Source organism: Salmo salar, chromosome ssa09 (assembly GCF_905237065.1).
Source record: "Salmo salar chromosome ssa09, Ssal_v3.1, whole genome shotgun sequence".
Taxonomy (NCBI): domain Eukaryota; kingdom Metazoa; phylum Chordata; class Actinopteri; order Salmoniformes; family Salmonidae; genus Salmo; species Salmo salar.
This window is the reverse complement of record NC_059450.1, coordinates 46,007,201-46,033,741: the sequence shown is the minus strand read 5'-3', so window position 1 is coordinate 46,033,741 and position 26,541 is coordinate 46,007,201. Positions and strand designations below refer to the sequence as shown.

At 44.8% G+C, this 26,541-nt stretch overlaps 2 protein-coding genes across 3 annotated transcripts in view; both read right to left on the bottom strand.

Annotated features, from left to right (window-relative positions):
* Positions 1-2: 2 nt before the first annotated feature.
* On the bottom strand, positions 3-26,125 carry LOC123723807 (ninein). The gene is made up of 13 exons (XM_045723720.1): positions 25,231-26,125; positions 23,195-23,293; positions 20,845-20,914; positions 20,290-20,478; positions 18,926-19,042; positions 18,548-18,661; positions 17,906-18,052; positions 16,448-16,606; positions 16,110-16,250; positions 15,758-15,850; positions 9,101-9,199; positions 2,946-3,062; positions 3-2,412 (listed from the first exon to the last, which is right to left on the bottom strand). The coding sequence occupies exons 1-13, from the start codon at positions 25,923-25,925 to the stop codon at positions 2,197-2,199; spliced, it is 2,256 nt and encodes a 751-aa protein (XP_045579676.1). The 5' UTR covers positions 25,926-26,125; the 3' UTR covers positions 3-2,196.
* LOC106611458 (ninein) overlaps positions 25,945-26,541 on the bottom strand; it is a 38,835-nt gene continuing 38,238 nt past the window's right edge. For both annotated transcript variants that reach the window (XM_014211670.2, XM_014211669.2), the window contains exon 17: positions 25,945-26,421. In XM_014211670.2, the coding sequence (XP_014067145.2) occupies positions 25,945-26,421 (477 nt within the window). The remainder of the gene's footprint in view (positions 26,422-26,541) is intronic.

Here is a 26,541-nt window from a genome sequence, read left to right as displayed (position 1 = left end):
CCTTAAAACAAAAAGGTACTGTATTCTAAAAAGGTAGGTATGTGACATGTGGGACATACAGTACAATGTGTCAATTTGTAAATAACTAACAATAAGTGAACGTCTGAATAACCCTCAGAGCTGTCATGTAGCTAGTATGATGAGAATTAATAAAATGCTCCAAAACCTGGAGATTAAATGAAAAATTATTTTGATACGCATGGAATGTCATCTGCTATGTAAGCACTAGTTTCTCTATAAAAATTAAAAAAACACGTTGAAACGTTTCTAAATGTCATAATTAAAATAAAAACATCTGCAATGTTTTCATACTTTAAATGAAGAAGAAGCTGGTGTAATACTTTACTGACAGTGGTAAAACAAGTGCTGGTGGTGGACTGGTGTTGGACTGGAGAGAACAGGACCAGAGGGGTACACTACAAAGCAGGATCAAAGTGTTAGATTGCTAATGTGCCTAAATATTCTGATATAACGTTTTATTTTTGTAATAACGATAAGCTTGAAATGGGCATGGTCTCATTTATTTAACAAACAAAAAAAATACATTTCTAGAATTAGCTTTTGCAATCAACCATAAAAATCAAGTTATTTCTGGTTGCTAATCAAAGTTAGATGGCTAACTCATTGATCCTTCTTTGTAGTATACCGCTCAGGGTAGACGATAACGCTGTAATGTACAAGTATTGGGGCTTGGGTATGCCACTAGGTGGAATGGTAGTGTAATGCTGTAGTTCCGTCCAATGACATAGATGGTTCCATCCATGTTCAGCTCACACCTGCTACATTAGGAACAGGTAAAGTGGTAAAGGACTGGGGGTAGGGGCTCAGGTGGAATGTCAGTGTAACGATCAAGTTCCATCCCTGTCTAGCACCTGGCTGCTACATTAGGACCAGTTGATGGGTAATAAATCAAATCAAATTTTATTGGTCACATACACATGGTTAGCAGATGTTATTGGTCACATACACATGGTTAGCAGATGTTATTGGTCACATACACATGGTTAGCAGATGTTATTGCGAGTGTAGTGAAATGCTAGGGGACTGGGGGTAGGGCACAGGTGGGCTCAGGTAGGGCATAGGTAGGCTCAGGTAGAGTGTAGTCTTTGGCGGCCACTCCGTCCTACTGTCCTCCTCAGTCTCCAACCTTGGTGTGTTACTGGACCCCTCACTTTCTCCGACAATAAAAAAATAAAAATAGGTCTGCAAAAAAAATAATTATTTCACCTGAGAAACATCACCTGTTCTCTCCAGACCTGCTGGTTAACTACCTCGCCACCTACCGACTCAATGACTGCATGCCCTCCTTGATGGTCTCCCCCTCAAAAAGCATCCACAGGATGCAGATTGTGCAGAACAGTGCCGCACAGGAACCTGGGGATCTGCCCACATCACCCCCATTCTAGCCTCCACTGGCTACCCACCCAATTCAAAACCAACTTCAAAACCCTCCTGTTAGTCTTCAAAAACCCTCAATGGCTCTGGTCCCCAATAACTCAGTTAACTCCTCAGCCCCAAACAGTCTTCAGGTTCACTCCGGTCAAATGATCAAAGACTCCTTGCAGTCCCAAAGAAACACCTAAAACCCTTCTTCAAACTGTCTTTCACTTTATGCCATCTATGTTGTGTTGTCTGTTGGTGTCACGTTTCAAGTTTTATTGTTCCGTCCTTGTCGCCTCCTTTAATATTCTGTGTGTCTTGTGTATGATGAGATAGATGTTGTTCTTCTTTGTTTTTATATCTCGCTGTAATACTGTGTTCAACCGTGATGGATCTTGACTAGCCATCTTGTTTCAAGAGGACCGCAATGGAAATAAGTCCCAGACTGTGTGTTTTCCTCCATGATTTAACTCATGTATGGCTTTTTCCAATTTTGTGTGTGCTTGTTTTTTTTTTTTTTTTTAAACGGTTGAATTAATAAAGTATCTTAATTTCTCACCTAATGTCTTTAGTCCTTTCATTAAAGCTTTTTTTCTTTGAATGGTTTCTCTGTAAAGAGCTTTGGGATTTATGAAAAGCGCTCTACAAATGTAATGTATAATATTATAAGAAAGGGTCAAGTGGTAGGGAACTTGGGGTAGGCAACTAGGTGTAGGGGTGAGGGGACTGGGTGTAGGGGCTCAGGTGAGGTATAGTCTTAGGAACCGGTCAAGTGGTAGGGTACGGGAGGTAGGGGTGAGGAGCTCAGGTGGAGTGTTAGGAACAGGTAAAATGGTAGGGCATTGTGGGTAGGCGTGAGGGACTCAGGTCTCTGACTATCTTGTTGAGGCTGGAGATCTTCTCTTCCAGTAGATAGTTCTTCTTCTCTGCTACTTTCTGTCTCTGCTCGGTCATCTCCAAGGCCTTCAGCAGCTGGGCGTTCTCCACATACAGGTCCTTGATCAACAAATCAGCTTTACCGTTCTTATGGTGCTGGAGACAGAACAGAGTGAGAACATGACCCATCAACCAACCAACCACATTTATTTTATAAAGCCCTTTTTACAACAGCAACTGTCACTAAGTGTCTAACCTTGATACCGTGTCATGATACATTTACACTGCATCGATTCCATACATTTCTTTTCTTTTGTAACAACTTGTAAGAGGGCTCAATAAACAACTCTCATGTGACATTATCCAAGTCCAAATAATTGCTAGGCAACCTCACTCAGTAAAAACCAATATAGAAAAAGTGATAACAGATCCTGAGATAACATTGTAAAGAGACCACTGACTGAGGGCTTTAACAGGGGCAGCAGGTTAAGAGTGTTGGACCAGTAACAGAAAAATTGTGGGCCAGTAACAGAAAGGATGCTGGTTCAGAGCAGACTAGGTGAAAAATCTGTTGACGTGGCCTTGAGCAAGGCCTTAATTGCGCCTTTAAGTTATTTTGGATAAAAGTCTGCTAAATGACTATAATGTAAATAGTAAATCATATATTTTGCCTATAGATTAAAGTGTACCTGATCTTTCAGTTGGGAGACCTTCTCTTTGAGAAGCAGCTTGACGTTATGCAGCGACAGTTCGATCTCCCTCATACGTTCCTCCATCTTCATCATTATCATCATCACCCTCTCATCCTGGTGATGGAGAAGAGTTATGGAGATGTTTAATCATCTTTATGTACCATCTGGCATGTTTAACCATCTTTACGTATCATCTGGCATGTTTAACCATCTTTATGTACCATCTGGCATGTTTAACATCTTTATGTTCCTTCTGGCATGTTTAACCATCTTTATGTACCATCTGGCATGTTTAACATCTTTATGCACCATCTTTATGCACCATCTTTATGTACCATCTGGCACGTTTAACCATCTTTATGTACCATCTGGCACGTTTAACCATCTTTATGTACCATCTGGCACGTTTAACCATCTTTATGCACCATCTGGCACGTTTAACCATCTTTATGCACCATCTGGCACGTTTAACCATCTTTATGCACCATCTGGCACGTTTAACCATCTTTATGCACCATCTGGCACGTTTAACCATCTTTATGTACCATCTGGCACGTTTAACCATCTTTATGTACCATCTGGCATGTTTAACCATCTTTATGCACCATCTGGCATGTTTAAAGTGAAAAGAAAAATAAATACACGTATGGTTTAAAAATCACACAAGTAAATCATTTGGAGTACGGTACTGCATGTCTGGCTTTAAACGGGTGGGTCTAATGCGGATTGGTTACATTTACATTTTAGTCATTTAGCAGAAGCTCTTATCCAGAGCGACTTACAGTAGTGAATGCATACATTTGTTTTTTTTTGTACTGGCCCCCCGTGGGAATCGAACCCACAACCCTGGCATTGCAAACACCATGCTCTACCAACTTAACCACAGGGAAGCGCAGTCTAGCCGGTGTCTATTCCACAAATTACCACCAGCTAAATCTATGACGTTAAAATATTTACTCTGTTCCATTTGAATGCGCAATCCACTGTCTCATCAGCACAGGAAGTGAAATTATTAACTTAATCTCCACAATAAAAAGCTTCTAGACATCTAATTTCTTTTAGGCTAACATTTAGTTTAACAGCGGAAATTTGCATAAACCTTACAGCCTCTCAGACATTTGCAACATTGTTTCAATATTAAATTCAATCTCCAACAGTCCTGTAGTAATTAACGTGTAAGTGTCAACTCAAACAAATGCATCTACTGTTGTTATTCTGTCTGCACTGTTTGACGTGACTGTAAATTAGCCGTAGCTGGATGGCTGGCTCGTGAGCAAGGGATAAGAACGTTTCCTTCCCGTATGGCAATGGAACGAACGACTGGGTCGCGTCTCTGGCAATGGAACGGAACCAATAGAACGAATAACCAGCCGGTTTGGGTAGCAACCCTAGATTTGGTTCGGGACTACATCTTATGGAAGGATGAAATGGTACGAATAAATTCATCAAAATAACATTAATTAAAATATGTCAATCATTATTTGAATATGTTGGTAACCCGTTGTATAAAAATAATGCCATCTTAGCCGGTGTTTGGCGGATATATTGGCACGGTTTGCTGGCCCTTGACTTCCTCTCGGGCCTAACACCCGTGCCAATTATATCCTCAAAAACTACGGCTTCTTGGGCATTGTCACTTAAGTATGACCTGCAAAATGCTCATAGCTGGCAAATAGGTGTAGAAAACTGATTGTCTTCTATGTGGTAATATATTCTTACAATAACAAAGATGTTTCAACAGAACAATCAGAGAGGAAAATGAACGAAAAATGAACGAAACAGAAATACACAGAGCAAAAGAGAATAAAACTGTGGTTTGACATTATCTAAAAGACCCTGGATTTTATTATTCTGAGTCTGGACTATCAAAGATCCTGAAGAACCATAGTGACTATACTAACATGGTTGCTACAGCAACATGACACAAGTGATGGAAGAACATGAGTCAAAGCATTCTGATAAATATCATGAGAAATGTGGACATTTGTTTACAAATCAAAACTGTTGTTGGTCCTTTTGAGTTCAATACGGTTGGTAATGAACTGGTCCAGTTTACAATAAACCACAGTACTTTCAGATATACCGTACCTGTAGTGAGAGGTGAGCATGTTCACCAACAAAAGGTTATTAAAATCCTATGTGACAAAGATGAATAAAAATCGGTTGATATTGATGTTGTGGGTTAACTGCAAAAAAATATCAATATGCATGATACATTCTGTTGAAACTAGGAATCTACTGCAATCAGAGCATATATCATGAACCTTTGTTTGAATCAACAGTTAAGAGCTGAAGAATGCACTTTGATTTGAGGAAAATAACAAAAGACTAGCCTGTTTTACTCTCATACTCTACCACCTAGTGGATACATACACTCATTAGACATTCCCTTACAATGAGCTGTTTCTGACACCCTATTCAGGTACCTGGTCATCTCCTATAAGGACGGAAGGCAGAGGAACACGCTCCCAGAAGTTTCCGTCTTCCAGTGCTTCAAGAAAGTGGGATATGGGGAAATTCAGGGAATTCCTGGAGGATTGGGTGGGGCTGGGGTTAGGTGAGGACAGGTTTGGAGGGAGTTAGAAACTGCCAGGTAAGGGGAATTCAGGAGAGATGAGCCTTGGAGAATCAGGTGGGGCTGGGGTTAGGTGAGGACAGGTTTGGAGGGAGTTAGAAACTGCCAGGTAGGGGGAATTCAGGAGAGATGAGCCTTGGAGAATCAGGTGGGGCTGGGGTTAGGTGAGGACAGGTTTGGAGGGAGTTAGAAACTGCCAGGTAGGGGGAATTCAGGGGAGATGAGCCTCGGAGAATCAGGTGGGGTTAGGTGATGGCGGACAGTCAGAAAGCTAGGAAACTGAACTAGGGGATGTTTAAAACTGCCAAGCTGCTGTCAGAGTCCACCAATCCTCCGGTAGCTGTCCGCATGAGCGGCCCTCTGTTCTGGCATCGCAGCATCCTGGAGAGAGAAGGCAGGTAGACTTCACCAGGGTTCACCCCTCCATCCAGGCCTCGAGTCCTTTAAACCTTCAACGCTTAGCTCGGCTTTAGCAGTGCAATCTGAGCACCAACCCCCACCAGAATAGAAAGTGACAGACATGGTGAATCTAGAGAAAACACAACCAACCCCAGAATGTTCCCTCTCCACACACTACGGCTGTCCCAGACAAAATCATAATCAGGGTCATCCTGTTCTTACGACCAATCGATTGGTCGAAATGTTTAAACTTACACACACCTTATATGTTTGAATAAAATCAACTACATATGCACTGAGCTTGTCTGATACTTTAAGCACACCGTTTGATCACACAAATGGACTCAAGAGCCCGATGGTCACACTGGTAACAAAAATGACAGCGAGTCCCTACTGCAGAGAAAAGGTCTCTCTCTCCCCCTCCCTCCCTCTCCCCTACTGCAGAGAAAAGGTCTCTCTCCCCCTCCCTCCCTCTCCCCTACTGCAGAGAAAAGGTCTCTCTCCCCCTCCCTCCCTCTCTCCCTCTCCCCTACTGCAGAGAAAAGGTCTCTCTCCCCCTCCCTCCCTCTCCCCTACTGCAGAGAAAAGGTCTCTCTCCCCCTCCCTCCCTCTCCCCTACTGCAGAGAAAAGGTCTCTCTCCCCCTCCCTCCCTCTCTCTCTCCCTCTCCCCTACTGCAGAGAAAAGGTCTCTCTCCCCCTCCCTCCCTCTCCCCTACTGCAGAGAAAAGGTCTCTCTCTCCCCCTCCCTCCCTCCCTCTCTCCCTCTCCCCTACTGCAGAGAAAAGGCACCACGTTGTCTCTCTCTCTCCTCCCTACTGCAGAGAAAAGGCACCACGTTGTCTCTCTCTCTCTCCTCCCTACTGCAGAGAAAAGGCACCACGTTGTCTCTCTCTCTCTCTCTCCTCCCTACTGCAGAGAAAAGGCACCACAGCACAGTAAGTGTTTATTGCGCTGTCCGTGCTGAAGCTGCCACATCATTACAGCCATTTAGTTTCTTACTGACTGAAAAGTTCTGTTACTGAAATCCCTCATTTGTTAAAGGGGGAAAAAAATGTCCCCTATGCCCTCAACACTTGCTCTTTACACAAAACATGTAAGCATCGCATGCGACGCCTGACCTATAGCCTATCATAAATACGTCAATAAATAAATTAACAAAACCTGAACACTTGACAGCAAAATGGATGTGGATGACGTGAAAAATAAACTCGAAACCGGCGAACGCTCCGGAGGGGAAGTCAGATCTGTGGAAGACATTTGACTTTGTTTAGGAAACTACTGGTGAGCAAGTAGAAAGGGGGTATGTGAGGAAGCGTTGTGTGATCAAGTAAAAAGCGGGTATAGGAGGAAGCGTTGTGTGATCATGTAAAAAGCGGGTATAGGAGGAAGCGTTGTGTGATCAAGTAAAAAGCGGGTATAGGAGGAAGCGTTGTGTGATCAAGTAAAAAGCGGGTATAGGAGGAAGCGTTGTGTGATCAAGTAAAAAGCAGGTATAGGAGGAAGCGTTGTGTGATCCAGTAAAAAGCGGGTATAGGAGGAAGCGTTGTGTGATCAAGTAGAAAGAGGGTATATGAGGAAGTGTTGTGTGAATATTTGTGTGCCAAACAGTTGTTGTTAGATTACAATATTTAGTCTGACCATTTGGAACAGTGTAAACACTAAATAAGTGTACCAGAGAGAACTTGGTTCTATTTGTTACGCTTGACGCGCTGCAAGTCCTGTCTCTACCATCTCATTGGTTTTTAAGAGCATATACCCACGTGGGTGATCGAGGTCCACACTCCAACTTGCGTGTCCTCGTCTGGTGTGGGTGGACAAAACTAACATGTGTGCGATGGCAGACGCGCGAGCAGTCTGGTCAGCATGTTAGGCTATTGATTCTAGACCAAATTAAATTGGGATTTCCTCTTCCTCAATTTTCTTAGACAATTCAGCTAAGGGCTGTTTCCTCGTTTCTGCTGCATTGTTCTCAATCCCAACATGCTGCTTAACATAGCAACATAGGGAAAGGCGCCAATTTTACAGTGCACTGAATATTATGTTCCAGAAACACAGACAGCGAGAGGGAGAAAGCACATTTGTTATAAAATAATAATATATTTATTAGCGTTGGGCCATTATTTTTTTTACATAATATCACGATCTACAATTTCTTAGAGTGATGCACTGTGCCATCCCAGTGGCCTCAGTAATGGATTATTCCACTGAGACAGGCAGGTGATGGACTGTGCCATCCCAGTGGCCTCAGTAATGGATTATTCCACTGAGACAGGCAGGTGATGGACTGTGCCATCCCAGTGGCCTCAGTAATGGATTATTCCACTGAGACAGGCAGGTGATGGACTGTGCCATCCCAGTGGCCTCAATAATGGATTATTCCACTGAAACAGGCAGGTGTTTGGTGCACCATGAAAACAGAAAATATACTGCGACTGCTCGGCTAAAGAATCTCGGGTTGACCAACAGCCTATCGACCAAACAATCGACCAGTCGACTAAATGGGGTCAGCCCTACTACAAAACACACACGTGAGAGAACATGAAGATGGCAAGGCAGTGGGTGTGGTGATGAAACCAGGACAAAATGTCCCAGCTACAGAACCCCCCCCCCCCCAAAAAAAGGCATTTCAATTCTTACTTCTATTTTCAAACATTTATATCCCCAAAGTGAAAATGGAGGGACATTTTGTAAGGTGTCTGTGGTTCAGTTCCTATAATAATAAATGTAATCAAGGTGTCTGTGGTTCAGTTCCTATAATAATAAATGTAATCAAGGTGTCTGTGGTTCAGTTCCTATAATAATAAATGTAATCAAGGTGTCTGTGGTTCAGTTCATATAATAATAATAATAATAATAATGTAATCAAGGTATTTGTGGTTCAGGTCCCATCAGAGTGTAATAAAGGGAGATCAGAAGAGTCAGGTATTCCCATAATCAACAGGATATGATGCAGAGCTGTAGAATGGACAGTGTATAAAGTGTGATAGTAGCAGTAAATAGCTGTTGAACACAGTAAGAGTGAAGATACTGTATACTAAGTGCTAGATTGTAGATCACCAGATATGCCAGCTGCATTGATTGATTCAAAGAACAAGAAGGAGATCTGAGGATTGACTTCCAGTTAGAGGTGCGATTCGCCTGCAATAGGAAGTGATGGGTAGCCCTGATCTCTCCTACCTGTATGTTCTCTGGGTTGTGGTCGTTCTCGCAGTGTTGTCCTCGCCACTCACCAGGCATCCTGCGAGGGGAGGGGGGCAGCAGACCACCCAGCTGGGCCTAGAGAGACAAGGCTGAATGTTAGGAGATGAGATAATGAGAGAGTCAGGAGAAAGAGAGGAGTGACAGACAGGAGAGATACAGTTAGGAAAGAGACGGAGGATTTGATAGGATCTCATTATCCGATGCCAACCAACTAGTCTTATTTGGGTCCGACACATAACGGAAAAGACATTAGACAAGACTTACCAATTTACATACATTTAAAAACATTAACATGGAGTGTGTGCGCATGGGGGAGAGGCATTGTGTTGTGAGGTGTTGCTTTATTTGTTTTTTGAAACCAGGTTTGCTGTTTACTTGCGCTATATAAGATGGGAGTTCCATGCACTCATGTCGCTGTATAATACTGTACATTTCTTGAATTTGTTCTTGACCTGGGGACTGTGCAAAGACCCCTGGTGGCATGTCTAGTAGAGTAAGTGTGCATCAGTGCTGTAATTAAGTTGACTATGCAAACAATTTGGGATTTCCAACACATGAATGTTTCTTATAAAAACAAGTGATGCTGTCAGTTTTTCCTCAACTTGTTCAACAGCCACATTATTCATTACCAGATTCAGCTGAGGTCTAGAACTTAAGGAATGATTTGTACCAAATAAAATGCTCTTAGTTTTAGAGATGTTCAGGACCAGTTTTATTACTGGCCTCTCATTCCAAAACAGACTGCAACTCTTTGTTAAGGGTTTCAGTGACTTCATTAGCTGTGGTTAGCACATTGGCTAACCGGGCTATCTGCATTGTGTCCCACCACCCGCCAACCCCTCTTTTTACGCTACTGCTACTCTCTGTTCATATATGCATAGTCACTTTAACCAAACCTATATGTACATACTACCTCAATCAGCCTGACTAACCGGTGTCTGTATATAGCCTTGCTACTCTTATTTTCAAATGTCTTTTTACTGTTGTTTTATTTCTTTACTTACCCCCACACACACACACACACGTTTTTCCCCACACTATTGGTTAGAGCCTGTAAGTAAGCATTTCACCTGTTGTATTCGGTGCATATGACAAATAAACTTTGATTTGATTCACCAGCATACATGGACACACATGCTTTGTTTAATGCCAGTGGCAGGTCATTGGTAAAATAAAATAGAGAAGAGTAGAGGGCCTAGAGAGCTGCCCTGCGGTACCACACTTTACATGTGACAGAGAAGCTTCCATAAATTTCTTTTTACAAATCCTCTGAGGTCTACTAGATAGATTGCCATATCGTGGATTCAGAGCTGAGGTTGAAAAGCCATAACACATGTTGTTTTCAACAGGTTATGGTCAATAATACAAAAAGGTTGTACTGAAATCTAACAGTACATCTGCCACAATCTTCTTATCAAATTTCTTTCAACCAAATTTGTCATTTTGAAACAGCACAGTTACAAATAGATGGCAAAAAGAAATCAAAACTGGACGGTCTTCAGAGATAAGATGGGAGGGGTTGAGGGTAGCTGAAGGATGAGATAAAAAAAAAATGTTTCCGTGAAATGTATATATATGTATAAGAGTTGTTGTCGTTGATTAAATTACTCCAACTACGGGAGGGATGGTAGGGTTAGGGGAACATAAAAATATATTGCAATAAATCGAAATAAAAGTTAATGTGGAATTTCTTTCCTTCTTAATGCGTTTCAGCCAATCCATTGTGTGGTGACAAGGTATGGGTAGCAAACAGAAGATAGCCCTATTTGGTAAAAGACCAAGTCCATATTTTGGCAAGAACCGCTCAAATAAGCAAAGAGGAACGACAGTCCATCACTTGGGTTACCAAGTGGCGCAGCGGTCTAAGGCATTGCATCTCAGTGCTAGAGGCGTCACTACAGACCCTGGTTCGATTCCAGGCTGTAACACAACCGGCCGTGGTTGGTAGTCCCATAGGGCGGCGCACAATTGCCCCAGTGTCGTCCGGGTTAGGGTTTGGCTCAGAGTTACCAGCCTCAGAAATTGCAGCCTAAATAAATGTTTCAGAGTTCAAGTAACATACACATCTCAACATCAACTGTTCAGAGGAGACTGCATGAATCAGGCCTTCATGGTCGAATTGCTGCAAAAAAGCACTACTAAAAGAGACGAATAAGAAGAAAAGACTCGCTTGGGCCAAGAAACACGAGCTGGTGGAAATCTGTACTTTGTCGTCTGATGAGGTGAGATTGTTTCAAACCGCCGTGTCTTTGTAAGACGCAGAGTAGGTGAACGGGTGATCTCCGCATGCATGGTTCCCACTGTGAAGCATGGAGGAGGTGGTGTTGTAATAGTGTCACCAGCAAAGCACCCCAACACTGTCTGATTTATTTTGAATTCAAGGCATACTTAACCAGCATTCTGCAGCAATACGCCAGCCATCTATCACTTGTTTTTCAACAGGACAATGACCCAACACACCTCCAGGCTGTGTAAGGGCTATTTGACCAAGAAGGAGAGTGATGGAGTGCTGCATCAGACGACCTGGCCTCCACAAATCACCCGACCTCAACCCAATTGAGATGGTTTGGGATGAGTTGGACCGCAGAGTGAAGGAAAATCAGCGCCTAGCATATGTGGGAAGACTTTTGGAAAAGCATTCCTTATGAAGCCGATTGAGGGAACGCCAAGAGCATGCAAAGCTGTCATCAAGGCCAAGGGTGGCTACTTTGAAGAAACAACAAATATATTGATTTGTTTAACACTTTTGTTCACATGATTCCATATGTGTTATTTCATAGTTGATGTCTTCACTATTATTCTACAATGTAGAAAATAGTAAAAACAAAGAAAAACCCTTGAATGTGGAGGTGTACAAACTTTTGACTGGTACTGTATATATGGGGGATGGGAAATGCAGATAATTACATTGATGGAAGCTACAATCTACCCCATTAATAATATACTGCTCAAAAAAAACAAAAGGGTACACTTAAACAACACATCCTAGATCTTAATGAAGGAAATAATCTTATTAAATACTTTGTTCTTTACATAGTTGAATGTGCTGACAACAAAATCACACAAAAATAATCAATGGAAATCCAATTTATCAACCCATGGAGGTCTGGATTTGGAGTCACACTCAAAATTAAAGTGGAAAACCACACTACAGGCTGATCCAACTTTGATGTAACGTCCTTAAAACAAGTCAAAATGAGGCTCAGTAGTGTGTGTGGCCTCCACGTGCATGTATAACCTCCCTACAATGCCTGGGCATGCTCCTGATGAGGTGGTGGATGGTCTCCTGAGGGATCTCCTCCCAGACCTGGACTAAAGCATCCGCCAACTCCCGGACAGTCTGCTGTGCAACGTGGCGTTGGTGGATGGAGCGAGACATGATGTCCCAGATGTGCTCAATTGGATTCAGGTCTGGGGAACGGGCGGGCCAGTCCATAGCATCAATGCCTTCCTCTTTCAGGAACTGCTGACACACTCCAGCCACATGAAGTCTAGCATTGGCTTGCATTAGGAGGAACCCAGGGCCAACCGCACCAGCATATGGTCTCACAAGGGGTCTGAAGATCTCATCTCGGTACCTAATGGCAGTCAGGCTACCTCTGGCGAGCACATGGAGGGCTGTGCGGCCCCCCAAAGAAATGCCATCCAACACCATGACTGACCCACCGCCAAACCGGTCATGCTGGAGGATGTTGCAGGCAGCAGAACGTTCTCCACGGCGTCTCCAGACTCTGTCACGTCTGTCACGTGCTCAGTGTGAACCTGCTTTCATCTGTGAAGAGCACAGGGCGCCAGTGGCGAATTTGCCAATCTTGGTGTTCTCTGGCAAATGCCAAACGTCCTGCACGGTGTTGGGCTGTAAGCACAACCCCCACCTGTGTACGTCGGGCCCTCATACCACCTTCATGGAGTCTGTTTCTGACCGTTTGAGCAGACACATGCACATTTGTGGCCTGCTGGAGGTCATTTTGCAGGGCTCTGGCAGTGCTTCTCCTGCTCCTCCTTGCACAAAGGCGGAGGTAGCGGTCCTGCTGCTGGGTTGTTGCCCTTCTACGGCCTCCTCCACGTCTCCTGATGTACTGGCCTGTCTCCTGGTAGCGCCTCCATGCTCTGGACACTACGCTGACAGACACAGCAAACCTTCTTGCCACAGCTCGCATTGATGTGCCATCCTGGATGAGCTGCACTACCTGAGCCACTTGTTTGGGTTGTAGACTCCGTCTCATGCTACCACTAGAGTGAAAGCACCGCCAGCATTCAAAAGTGACCAAGACATCAGCCAGGAAGCATAGGAACTAAGAAGTGGTCTGTGGTCCCCACCTGCAGAACCACTCCTTTATTGGGGGAGTCTTGCTAATTGCCTATAATTTCCACCTGTTGTCTATTCCATTTGCACAACAGCATGTGAAATGTATTGTCAATCAGTGTTGCTTCCTAAGTGGACAGTTTGATTTCACACATTGTGTTTAACTCCAAGTCAATCACACTTCTAAACGTTCCCTTTATTTTTTTGAGCAGTGTATATACATTTAGTCATTTGTGTCAGTGCAGTACATGTTGAGTGCCCTTCTCTATAAGCATGCTGAACGTCTGTTTTGAATTGTTTACAGAGAAATAGCATTGTATTAGGTCAAACAATTTTTTCCAACCGTTTGCTAAGAGCTGACAGGTCTGCTATTAGAACCAGTAAAGGCCACTTTACCACTCTTGGGTAGTGGAATTACCTTGGCTTCCCTCCAGGCCTGAGGACAAAGACTTTACTCTAGGCTAATATAAAAAAATATGACAGATAGGAGTAGCTATAGTCAGCTAACATCCTCAGTAGCTTTCCATCGACGTTGTCAATGCCAGGAGGTTTGTCATTATTGATCGATAACAATAGATTTTCCACCTCTCCCTAACTTCACAAAAACAGGTTTAGAAATGTATTCAAAACGTATATATTTTATTTAAAGATCACATTTACATTTAAACTAAAATATTACATAAGTATTCAGACCCTTTACTCAGTACTTTGTTAAAGCACCTTTGGCAGCGATTACAGCCTCGAGTCTTCTTTGGTATGACGCTACAAGCTTGGCACACCTGTATTTGTGGAGTTTCTTCCATTCTTCTCTGCAGATCCTCTGAAGCTCTGTCAGGTTGGATGGGGAGTGTTGCTGCACAGCTATTTTCAGGTTTCTCCAGAGATGTTCGATTGGGTTCAAGTCCGGCCTCTGGCTGGGCCACTCAAGGACATCCAGAGACTTGTCCCGAAGCCACTCCTGCGTTGTCTTCGCTGTGTTCTTAGGGTTGTTGTCCTGTTGGAAGGTGAACCATCGCCCCAGTCTGAGGTCCTGAGCAGGTTTTCATCAAGGATCTCTGTACTTTTCTCATGGTCTGAGAGCCCTTTAGGTGGCTTTTGGCAAACTCCAAGCGAACCGTCGTATGCCTTTTACTGAGGAGTGGCTTCCGGCTGGCCACTCCACCAAAAAGGCCTGATTGGTTGAGTCCTGCAGTGATGGGTGTCGTTCTGGAAGGTTCTCCCATCTCCACAGAGGAACTCTGGAGCTCTGTCAGAGTGACCATTGGGTTCTTGGTCACCTCCCTGACCAAGGCCCTTCTCCCCAGATTACTCAGTTTGACCGGCCGGCCAGCTCTAGGAAGAGTCTGTGGTTCCAAACTTCTTCCATTTAAAGAATAATGGAGGCCACTGTGTTCTTGGGGACCTTCAATGATGCATAATGTTTTTGGTGGCCTTCCACAGAGCTCTACGGACAATTCCTTCTTCCTCGTGGCTTCGTTTTTGCTCTGACATGCACTGTCAACTGTGGGACCTTATATAGACCTCATCCTTTCCAAATCATGCCGAAACAAATTAAATTTACCACAGATGAACTCCAATCAAGTTGTAGAAACATCAAGGATGACCAATGGAAACAGGATTCACCGGGGCTCAATTTCCAGTCTCATAGCAAAGGGCCTGAATACTTATGTAAATAAGGTATGTCTAAAAACCTGTTTTTACTTTGTCATTATGGGGTATTGTGTGTAGATTGTTGTATTTAATCCATTTCGGAATAATGCTGTGACGTAACAAAATGTGGAAAAAGGGGAAGGGGTCTGAATACTTTCCGAAGGAACTGTATAAACGCTATCGAATGTTGGCAAGTTATTGATTTCATGAACCTTATTTCTAAGGGGACATATATTAAATTGGGTTATTTTCAGCCCTTTCCTGGGTAGCTTATCAGAGACGGACAAAATGGAAAAGAGCAGACAAAGCAAGAGGGGAAAAAAAGTACATTAAACAGTTGGTGTGTGTGCTGTAGGGTTGAAGCCATAGGCTTGGCTCTCTCTCATCCCTTCCAGGCTTCTGGGAGGGAGGACAATGATCCTGTCATAGCGGATATAAGCAGTGTCTCCACGCACTCTGGCAGCTTTTATGGCTGGGCTAAGTTCTTTCCTCTTCTGGCGCACAGCTTAAGGATAGTCCTCGTTGAAGAAGATGTACGTTCCTATTTATATAGGAAATTACAGACGAGTAAGGAATAGGGAGAAAGGTGACATTAAAAAGAGGACAGGTGTTTGACAGGTAGATTAAAGTCCAGAGTACAAGAGGGGGAAGTTAGGGAAGGTTGGCAGAGAACTGACCTCCAGAAGCCAGGCCTGTAGTGGGACCTGTTGGATCTTCAGCCCCTCATTCTCCTGACGTAGACTCTCCAGCTCTCGCTGAACCTCACACACCTGCAAACCACACCATCACGCCGGGCACACAAGACCATCAGATAACAAGGAAAGATCCTGTATAACAGACAATGTCAAAAGCTGACTGCTTCAGAAATACAAGTTTCTTGTGAATTATATGTGGAGGTAAGCTTTCCTTTTCTACACAGGTTGATATTATTGATGTACAGGGAAAGTGTAACTCAACCAATCAATCAGCTAACGCTAGCTAGCCAACCAATCAGAGCAGGTGTAAGAGTAGATCCTCCTGTTAGATGACCTTTTTCTGAGCAGAGAGTAGCTCCTGATGTATCATGTCCAGCTCTCTCTTCAGAGCAGTCTTCTCCTGTTCTACAGTCTTCCCCACGCTGGACTGGCCCTGCTGTTTCTGCTGCTTCACGGTTAAGATGGCTGCCTCCAGCTGTGAGGAGATGATACAGGGTTTGATAGAGGTATTCTCATATGCAGGGTGTACCGCTGTCCTCTAAACCTCAAACTTAAAAGATCTTGAGACATTAAGTCAGATATGATTTTTTATATTTTGTCGAATGGATGAATGAGTCTGTCCCATCCATCCATCATCCATCCATCCATCCATCCATCCATCCGTAATCTCACCTTGTCCCTGGTGTGGTGGAGCTCCATGGTCAGCCTCTCGTTCTCCTGCCTCAGCTGCTGCTGCTCCTGTTCCACCAGCCTGGCCAGCTCATCCTGGTACAGCTTCTTATGCTGGCTCTGGTATCCACTGGAGTGCAGGGCCATCTCCAGAACCTGGTTCTGATTCAGGAAAACCCATCAGATGTCACAATAACAAATCAGCTGAGAGACTGAGCATTATCTGACCCATAGAAATATACTATAAGGGACAAAGCTGCTCAGACCACAGCAATTTGACTGGATGCCCGTTTTAATATTTCTATACCAACCTAACAACCAGTCTGTGTTTTTGTATGTTGTCGAACTGCTTTGCTTTATCTTGACCAGGTCGCAATTGTAAATGAGAACTTGTTCTCAACTTGCCTACCTGGTTAAATAAAGGTGAAATAAATAAAAAAGAAATTAGAGAAATATAATGACTAGAACTGACCAACCTGAAGCCAGCCAACTACCCAACTAGCCAGCCAACCAACCAACCTCAAGCCAGCCAACTACCCAACCAACCAACCTCAAGCCAGCCAATCAACTACCCAACCAACCAACCTCAAGCAAGCTAGCCAGCCAGCCAGCCAATCAACTACCCAACCAACCTCAAGCAAGCCAGCCAGCCAGCCAATCAACCAACCTGTAGCCAGCCAGCCAGCCAATCAACCAACCTGTAGCCAGCCAATCAACCAACCTGTAGCCAGCCAATCAACCAACCTGTAGCCAGCCAATCAACCAACCTGTAGCCAGCCAATCAACCAACCTGTAGCCAGCCAATCAACCAACCTGTAGCCAGCCAATCAACCAACCTGTAGCCAGCCAGCCAGCCAATCAACCAACCTGTAGCCAGCCAGCCAGCCAATCAACCAACCTGTAGCCAGCCACGCCAGCCAATCAACCAACCTGAAGCCAGCCAGCCAGCCAATCAACCAACCTGAAGCCAGCCAATCAACCAACCTGAAGCCAGCCAATCAACCAACCTGAAGCCAGCCAGCCAGCCAATCAACCAACCTGAAGCCAGCCAGCCAGCCAATCAACCAACCTGTAGCCAGCCAATCAACCAACCTGAAGCCAGCCAGCCAGCCAATCAACCAACCTGAAGCCAGCCAGCCAGCCAATCAACCAACCTGAAGCCAGCCAGCCAGCCAATCAACCAACCTGAAGCCAGCCAGCCAGCCAATCAACCAACCTGAAGCCAGCCAATCAACCAACCTGAAGCCAGCCAATCAACCAACCTGAAGCCAGCCAATCAACCAACCTGAAGCCAGCCAATCAACCAACCTGAAGCCAGCCAATCAACCAACCTGAAGCCAGCTAGCCAGCCAAACAGAAGCCAGCCAATCAATTTACCAACCAAACAGAAGCCAGCCAATCAACTAACCAAACAAACAGAAGCCAGCCAATCAATTAGCGTGTCATCATAGTAGGCCTCACCTTATCATTGTAATTCTGCAGCTGTTTGTGCAGTGACATCACTTCCTGTTTGAGGGTGTCCTTCTCCTGCTGTGTCACGCGGAGGTCTGACTTGAGACAGCCGCTCTGGAGGTTAACAGACTTAAGACTTTCCTCCAACACCTGGGTCTGAGAGAGACCACCTTGGTCATGAATAGGGTTACAAAGTTCCCCTAACTTTCCTTAAATTCCCTGGTTTTCCAGAAATCCTGGTTGGAGGAGTCCGGATTCCCTTATAATTCCCTTGTGATTCAGGAATCCTCCAGCCAGGATTTCTTGGAAACTTTACATAAATACTGACTGACACTACAAAGCATATTGACTAAACACATAAATCAATAAGAGTCATAGAATTTGTCAAATGTTGCATAATTAATTAGAAATACTTAATTGTCTTTGCAATGTTGAAATGTGTCTTCGGCTTGACACACACAGAACATACCGTCCATTATAATTGATGATGATATTGAATGAAAGTGGTAACTATTTTAATTGTAGATCACTACTGTGTCATAAGTGGTTGACAAGGGTACGTCCCAAAAGGCACCCCCTATTCCCTATAAAAGTGTACTACTATTGACCAGGCAGTGTAAAAGGTTGCCCGACTGAACAGAGTATCCTTACCCTCTCCTGAGATTTGGCTAGCTGGTTGCGTAATCCCTGGGTTTGTTTTTCCAAAGCCTTGCGTTCCTGCAGGAGGAGGGAGAGCTGGCACTCTACAGCCCCCATCTTAGCCACCTACAGATGGACAAGGCGAAGAAGAATGGGGTTGTATGTACCATATAACCAATTTAACCATAATGTATCTAAACCCCTACATCCATGTGTAACATACGGTATATAATATACAGAAACTGCTAGTAGGTCTCTGCAGGTCTCCCTTGCAAAATACTAAACTAACCTGGATAAATAAAAGTTTAATACAAATTTTTAAAAAAGTGAGTTAAGGATGATTCTATTTGATTTTTACTACATAATGTTTATAATCTGCTCACATCTCACCTTATCTCTGAGGGTATTGAGTTGTAGCACCAGCTGGGCCTTGCCCACCTCTAGAAGTACAGTCCCTTCCACAGCGTTGGTCAGCTCCGCCTCCAGGGCAGACACGCACACTGCCATCTGATACAGGAAAACAAGTCGTTAGGACCACCAATGGCTTTTTCTCTATTTATCCAGTCCTCTCCATCCTCATCTCCTACTTAAAACACACTGGAGAAGAAAACCAGAGAGCAGGGACATGCAATCTTCTTGTCCAATGCAATTTTGAGGAAGAGAAACGAAGAGGAATCGAGCGAAGATGAATTGAGAAACAGGTTGTGACTACAATCAAAAGATTCAAAGAGATAGTTTGGGGATTTTGTCAATGAAGCCCTTTATCAACTTGCCCAGAGTGAGATGGACTCGTACCATTTTTTTTTTTAACTCTAGATAGGCATTTGCTTGTTAACCTACTTCTAACTTCTTTCATACTGGACTCAAAGAGGACATAACATTATCACTTCACGCGCCAGACCCCGGCGCCACGAGGGGGCTTAGCCGCCCCACCCCCTAGTTGAAACTTGAGCCCCCTCAACTTTGAGTTTTATGTCCCAATATAAAATACGATAGGTTGGTGCACAGTCTGTGTCAACCTATCTCCGCTGTGTCAGCACCATGGACATGTAGGGGGAGGGGGGGGGGCTATGGAAAGCCACTAGGGAGGGTAGGTATGACTTCTTTGGGTTTCCATAAAAAGCAAGAAAAAAAAGAAAACACGCTTCTCATCTGTGGTACGCTAAGTGAATAACGTGATAGGCTTCCGCCTGTAATATTTGATTTATAAAAAGGGCGGGGTCAAGTTAACCGTTGAAAACTGCTTCACTCAACTCTGCCTCATCACAACAGAGTTTAGTTAGCGTCTTAGCTTAGCTGTAAAAAGCATTACGTGTTATTAGCCATAGCCTATTTAGTTCAAACAAGCATTATTATTATGGTGTACGGCTGCATTCACATAGGGTAATTCAACTATTACAAACATCCCATCTTGCAGCCTATATTCATGACCAAAATGGCCTTGCTTTGTGTGTAGGGCGCTGTCCATTGTGCTGATACAGATTGACACCAAACTATCATTTCAAAAGCACTCAATGGCCTCGGCATTTTAACTTTGTTTATTGTGGTATAGTGTGATATAAGCAGAATTCAACATAATACCAATGCAATAACCCCCCCCAAAATTGTGCCCCTCACCAATTTCAACTGTACCCTTAGTCCCTTTATCCTGGAACTGGGTTGGCCATGACTTAACCTGACTCTGGGAAGTAGATAAGGGCTTCACTGCCAAAATCCTGAACCATCCCTTTAAAAACAACTGTGTCCTCATTTACCTTCATCCTCTCATCCCCCGGTACAGTACGTTGCTGGTCTCTGACAGCTTCCTGTCTCTCACTCTGTCTGAGCAGTTCACCCAGCTGTTGGCTCAACCCCTCCACTCCTGCTGCGTTCTGGGCGTTCTTCTCCGACAGCTGCTCGTTCTCATCCTCCAGCTGCTGACTGCGGAGACGAAGCACTGAGATCTACGGGGGGGGGGGGAGGATGCAGATTTAGCGGTCATCCCAAATGGAACCCTATATAGTGCACTACTTTGTAACCAGGGCCTGCACCCCATTCCCTATATAGTGCACTACTTTTTACCTACGTCCTATACAATACCCTACTTTGTAACCAGTGCCTGCACCCTATTCCCTGCTCAAAAGTAGTTCACTATATAGAGAAAAATGACACCTTTTCTGACACCGATCTAGATTTATTAGAGTTGCCATGTATTGCCCGTGTTAGCACAAAGGAACCATGGTCTTAAGTGCAATGCACAGCCCCTAGAACCAAGTCAAAGGGTAACATTAATATCGCTGATAAAGTCAGTTGGTTGACTCTCGTCCTACCTGTCTCTTGAAACTCTCCGTCTTCTTTTGCGCAGAAATCTTCTCCTTCCTGAAATGCTCCAGTTTGAAGCTAAGATAGGGGGCGAAGAAAAGTTCAAGTTCAACGACCCAATGAAATGAAAAATACAGTTGTACCATATTACGGGCTTCGATACTCTACATCAGTGTTCCTTAGTCCTGGTACTGGGGACTTAGTGGTACACATTTGAGTTTTTGTCCTAGCACTAACACACCTGTTCATTCCCCTAATCAAAGGCTTGATAAGCTGATTAGTTAAATCAGGTGTGTAAGTGCTAGCACAGATGTAGTGGTTAATCTCACTAGGGTAGGGGGCACTATTTTCACCTCCGGATGAAAAGCGTGCCCAAAAGTAAACTACCTGCTACTCAGGCCCAGAAGCTAGGATATGCATATAATTAGTAGATTTGGATAGAAAAAAAAAACTCCAAAGTTTCTAAAACTGTTAAAATAATGTCTGAGTATAACAGAACTGATATGGCAGGCAAAAACCTGAGAAATTCATCCAGGAAGTGGGATTTTTTATGTTTGTAGTTTTCCATTGACTGCCTACATGGATTCCATTGACTTAGGATTCAAATTGCACTTCCTATGGCTTCCACTAGATGTCATCAGTCTTTAGAAATTGTTTCAGGCTTGTATTCTGAAAAATGAGGGAGTGTCTTGGACCTGCAGTGTCCCAGAGGTTTTTCATGCGCACGACCGAGAGCGCACTTTTCTTGTTTTCCTTTTATATTGACAAAGTTTTTGTCCAGTTGAAATATTGATTATTGTGACTAAAAACAACCTGAGGATTGATTATAAACATCGTTTGACATGTTTCTACGAACTTTACTGATACTTTTCGGATTTTGTGTCTGGCTGTTTTGACTGCCTTTGAGCCTGTGGATTACTGAACAAAACGCACAAACAAAACGGAGGTTTTTGGATATAAAGAGGGACTTTAGCGAACAAAACAAACATTTATTGAGTAAATGGGAGTCTTGTGAGTGCAACCCAACTATGATCATCAAAGTGATAGATTTTAATCACCATTTCTGACTTGTGTAACTCCTCTACTTGGCTGGTAACTGTTTGTAATGATTTGTCTGCTGGGCGCTGTTCTCAGATAATCGCATGGTTTGCTTTCACCGTAAAGTCTTTTTGAAATCTGACACCGTGGTTGGATTAACAAGAAGTTAATCTTTAAACTGATGTAGAACACTTGTATGTTTCATGAATTTTTATAATGAGTGTGGTGGATGAATCAGAATTAGTTGGGTAACATTGATAATTAAGATGTTTTATTAGTATAATATGCTTTGGACTCTGGTGTCTTTCAGTTGCACGTTTCCCTTAGCTGGGGCTGAGTCACTTGGGGCCCAGAGAGGGGAGAGGTCACACTTGTTTTTTACATGTCTCTGTTGCTATGCAGAATATCAGCAAGAGAGGAGGACAGAATGATATTGTCTTCATATGTGAATGTGTCTTTACCTATTCTTAAACCATGTGAAGGGATGGCGTGATTAATGGGGAACCAATTATGTCTCCACAATGTCTGTGCGCAAGTCACTCCCCTCAGTGAGCTTGTCCAGGAGTGGAGTCAAGAGGGGGTTTACTTGAGATGGGAGTATCTAGAGTTGACAATTGATTTATGCCATTGGATGAAATGGTGTTTTTGTTCTATGAAGTACCAGGGACGAGATTAGAACCTCGTCATTAGGGACCAAACTGAACAATAATTTATAGCGAATGCTATCTGGCTGTGGATACTCCTTTCTAAAGTACAAGGTCCCTTTGTGAACTGTTCCTAAGATATGTGGTTTGTCATGTCAAAGGGGGGTGGATATTTGCTATAAAATATCTCAGTAGCCATTGTGTTGACTCTTAACGGGTCATTAGAAATGGTGAATCGTTGAAGGTCAAAGTGCTTTTGCAAAAGTATCTTAATTATTAAAGATGTAGTTAACTCGGACTGGTGTGTTTGTAACTCTCCTCATTTGGTAATGCAGAAATTAGCCACCACATAAGTATTTCTGTTTTTGAATTTGGTGCTCTGCAATTTCACTGGATGTTGGCCAGGTGAGACGCTACCGTCCCACACCCCCTAGAGAGGTATAAAAAAAAAATAAAAAAAATAACAAAAATATGAGGTGGATAAAGTCTGATCTGCAGTTACAGTGAAGAAAGTTGTGCTCCCTATACTTTAAATGCATTTTTCAGCAAAAGGCTGAGTAACCTGCATTTACTTGCGTTTAACCTCCACTAGACCAGGGAAGATTGCTAGGGTATAAAAAAATAATGGTCCCCAGGAGCAGGAAACACTGATGTACATGAACATGAGTTTTCTTACAGCATCTCTTCCTGGCTGTCTCTCAGGTCCTCATCCTTCAGCGTTGAGATCTTCTGTCTGAGTAAAAGGTTCTCCTCTACTAGACGACCCGCCTCACACCTACAGCCAACAGAGGAAAACAAAGTCAGGAACAGCAGATCTGTACAATGAAACAGATAAATAATGCTAGTAAAAAGCTGTGGAGCTTAAAGGAAATTTTGGGAAAAAAAGGCAAACTCAGCACCATCTTTCATTACAAAATCTACTGATATTACCAACTACCTTAATGATTTTTATATACACTGCTCAAAAAAATAAAGGGAACACTTAAACAACACATCCTAGATCTGAATGAAAGAAATAATCTTATTAAATACTTTTTTCTTTACATAGTTGAATGTGCTGACAACAAAATCACACCAAAAATAATCAATGGAAATCCAATTTATCAACCCATGGAGGTCTGGATATGGAGTCACACTCCAAATTAAAGTGGAAAACCACACTACAGGCTGATCCAACTTTGATGTAATGTCCTTAAAACAAGTCAAAATGAGGCTCAGTAGTGTGTGTGGCCTCCACGTGCCTGTATGACCTCCCTACAATGCCTGGACATGCTCCTGATGAGGTGGCGGATGGTCTCCTGAGGGATCTCCTCCCAGACCTGGACTAAAGTATCCGCCAACTCCTGGACAGTCTGTGGTGCAACGTGGCGTTGGTGGATGGAGCGAGACATGATGTCCCAGATGTGCTCAATTGGATTCAGGTCTGGGGAATGGGCGGGCCAGTCCATAGCATCAATGCCTTCCTCTTGCAGGAACTGCTGACACACTCCAGCCACATGAGGTCTAGCATTGGCTTGCATTAGGAGGAACCCAGGGCCAACCGCACCAGCATATGGTCTCACAAGGGGTCTGAGGATCTCATCTCGGTACCTAATGGCAGTCAGGCTACCTCTGGCGAGCACATGGAGGGCTGTGCGGCCCCCCCAAAAAATGCCACCCCACACCATGACTGACCCACCGCCAAACCGGTCATGCTGGAGGATGTTGCAGGCAGCAGAACGTTCTCCACGGCGTCTCCAGACTCTGTCACGTCTGTCACGTGCTCAGTGTGAACCTGCTTTCATCTGTGAAGAGCACAGGGCGCCAGTGGCGAATTTGCCAATCTTGGTGTTCTCTGGCAAATGCAAAACATCTTGCACGGTGTTGGGCTGTAAGCACAACCCCCACCTGTGGACGTCGGGCCCTCATACCACCCTCATGGAGTCTGTTTCTGACCGTTTGAGCAGACACATGCACATTTGTGGCCTGCTGGAGGTCATTTTGCAGGGCTCTGGCAGTGCTCCTCCTTGCACAAAGGCGGAGGTAGCGGTCCTGCTGCTGGGTTGTTGCCCTCCTACGGCCTCCTCCACGTCTCCTGATGTACTGGCCCGTCTCCTGGTAGCGCCTCCATGCTCTGGACACTACGCTGACAGACACAGCAAACCTTCTTGCCACAGCTCGCATTGATGTGCCATCCTGGATGAGCTGCACTACCTGAGCCATTTGTGTGGGTTGTAGACTCCGTCTCATGCTACCACTAGAGTGAAAGCACCGCCAGCATCCATAAGTGACCAAAACATCACCCAGGAAGCATAGGAACTGAGAAGTGGTCTGTGGTTACCACCTGCAGAGCCACTCCTTTATTGGGGGTGTCTTGCTAATTGCCTATAATTTCCACCTGTTGTCTGTTCCATTTGCACAACAGCATGTGAAATTTATTGTCAATCAGTGTTGCTTCCTAAGTGGACAGTTTGATTTCACAGAAGTGTGATTGACTTGGAGTTACATTGTGTTGTTTAAGTGTTCCCTTTATTTTTTTGAGCAGTATATATAGCCTGGCGAAGCGGCTTGATAAGCTGACTGAATGGAAGCTGATAATGACCTTTTTACATTTTTTTTAAGCTTTTTACAGGTTTTTAATGGACAAATAGTCAATGCTGGGACATAAACCTTAAACAATGTAACAAAGGAAATTGTTCATAAGCTGATTCAATTACAGTAAGACAGTCTTACCTCTTCTCAGCGATGTTGTCCCGCAGTTTATCCAGTAGACCGCTGAGCTGTTCTCTCTCCTCATGGTGTTTGGCACTCAGTTCCTGCACGGCCTGTCTGTGGGCCTCCTTTAGGCTCTGCCTCTCCTCCTGCAGCCGCTCCTGAAACATCCCCTCATAGTCCCCCTCCAGCTGGAGTCTCTCCCTGTCCCAGTCCTCCCTCAGCCTCCTCTCAGTTTCCTCCTGCTGATTCAGGCGCTCCTCGGCTAACCTGGTGAGGAGAGCCACCTCATGACACTCCTGAAGCCGAGCTCGTTCCAGCTCCCACTGCTCAGTGAGCCTGGCCTCCCTGTTCTGCTGCTCCTTGACTAGTCGTAACGTCGCCTCCTCTAACATGGTCTGCAGCGACTCGTTACTCTGCTTGTTCAACTGAGTCTTCTCGCTCTCCCACTCCTCCATGAGTCTCATCTCCAGCTCCTCTCGCTCCGCTTGGAACCTGACACTCACCTCCTCTATCCTAGCCTTCACTGTCTCCTCGTGGCTCTGCTTTAACTCCAGCTTTTCCCTCTCCCACTCCTTTAACAGCCTCATCTCCACCTCCGCCCTCTCCTCCTGTAGCTTCCCCCGCTCTTCTTCCATCCTGGTCAAAAGGATCTCTTTGTGCTCCTCGTCCAGCTTGTTGAGTTCCACAGCATGTAGTTTCCTTAGCTCCTGCATCTCTGTGTCCAGGCCCAGCTCAGCGTTCGACTGTTGGGCCTCCAGGCCCTTCAGCTGCTCCTCCAGGGCGGCAGCCTGGGCGCGGGCCTCTAGGAGCCGCTCCTCCAGGGCGGCAGCCTGGGCGCGGGCCTCTAGGAGCCGCTCCTCCAGGGCGGCAGCCTGGGCGCGGGCCTCTAGGGAGCCGCTCCTCCAGGGCGGCAGCCTGGGCGCGGGCCTCTAGGAGCCGCTCCTCCAGGGCGGCAGCCTGGGCGCGGGCCTCTAGGAGCCGCTCCTCCAGGGCGGCAGCCTGGGCGCGGGCCTCTAGGAGCCGCTCCTCCAGGGCGGCAGCCTGGGCGCGGGCCTCTAGGAGCCGCTCCTCCAGGGCGGCAGCCTGGGCGCGGGCCTCTAGGAGCCGCTCCTCCAGGGCGGCAGCCTGGGCGCGGGCCTCTAGGAGCCGCTCCTCCAGTGCGGCAGCCTGGGCGCGGGCCTCTAGGAGCTGCTGCTTCAGGCTGCTCACCTAATATAATCAAATAATGGAATAGACGCCCTTTACCACTGACTTATCACTGAGCGCATACATTTTTGTATGGGTGGCCCCAGCAAGAATCAAACCCCATGATTCCCTGCAAGTGCCATG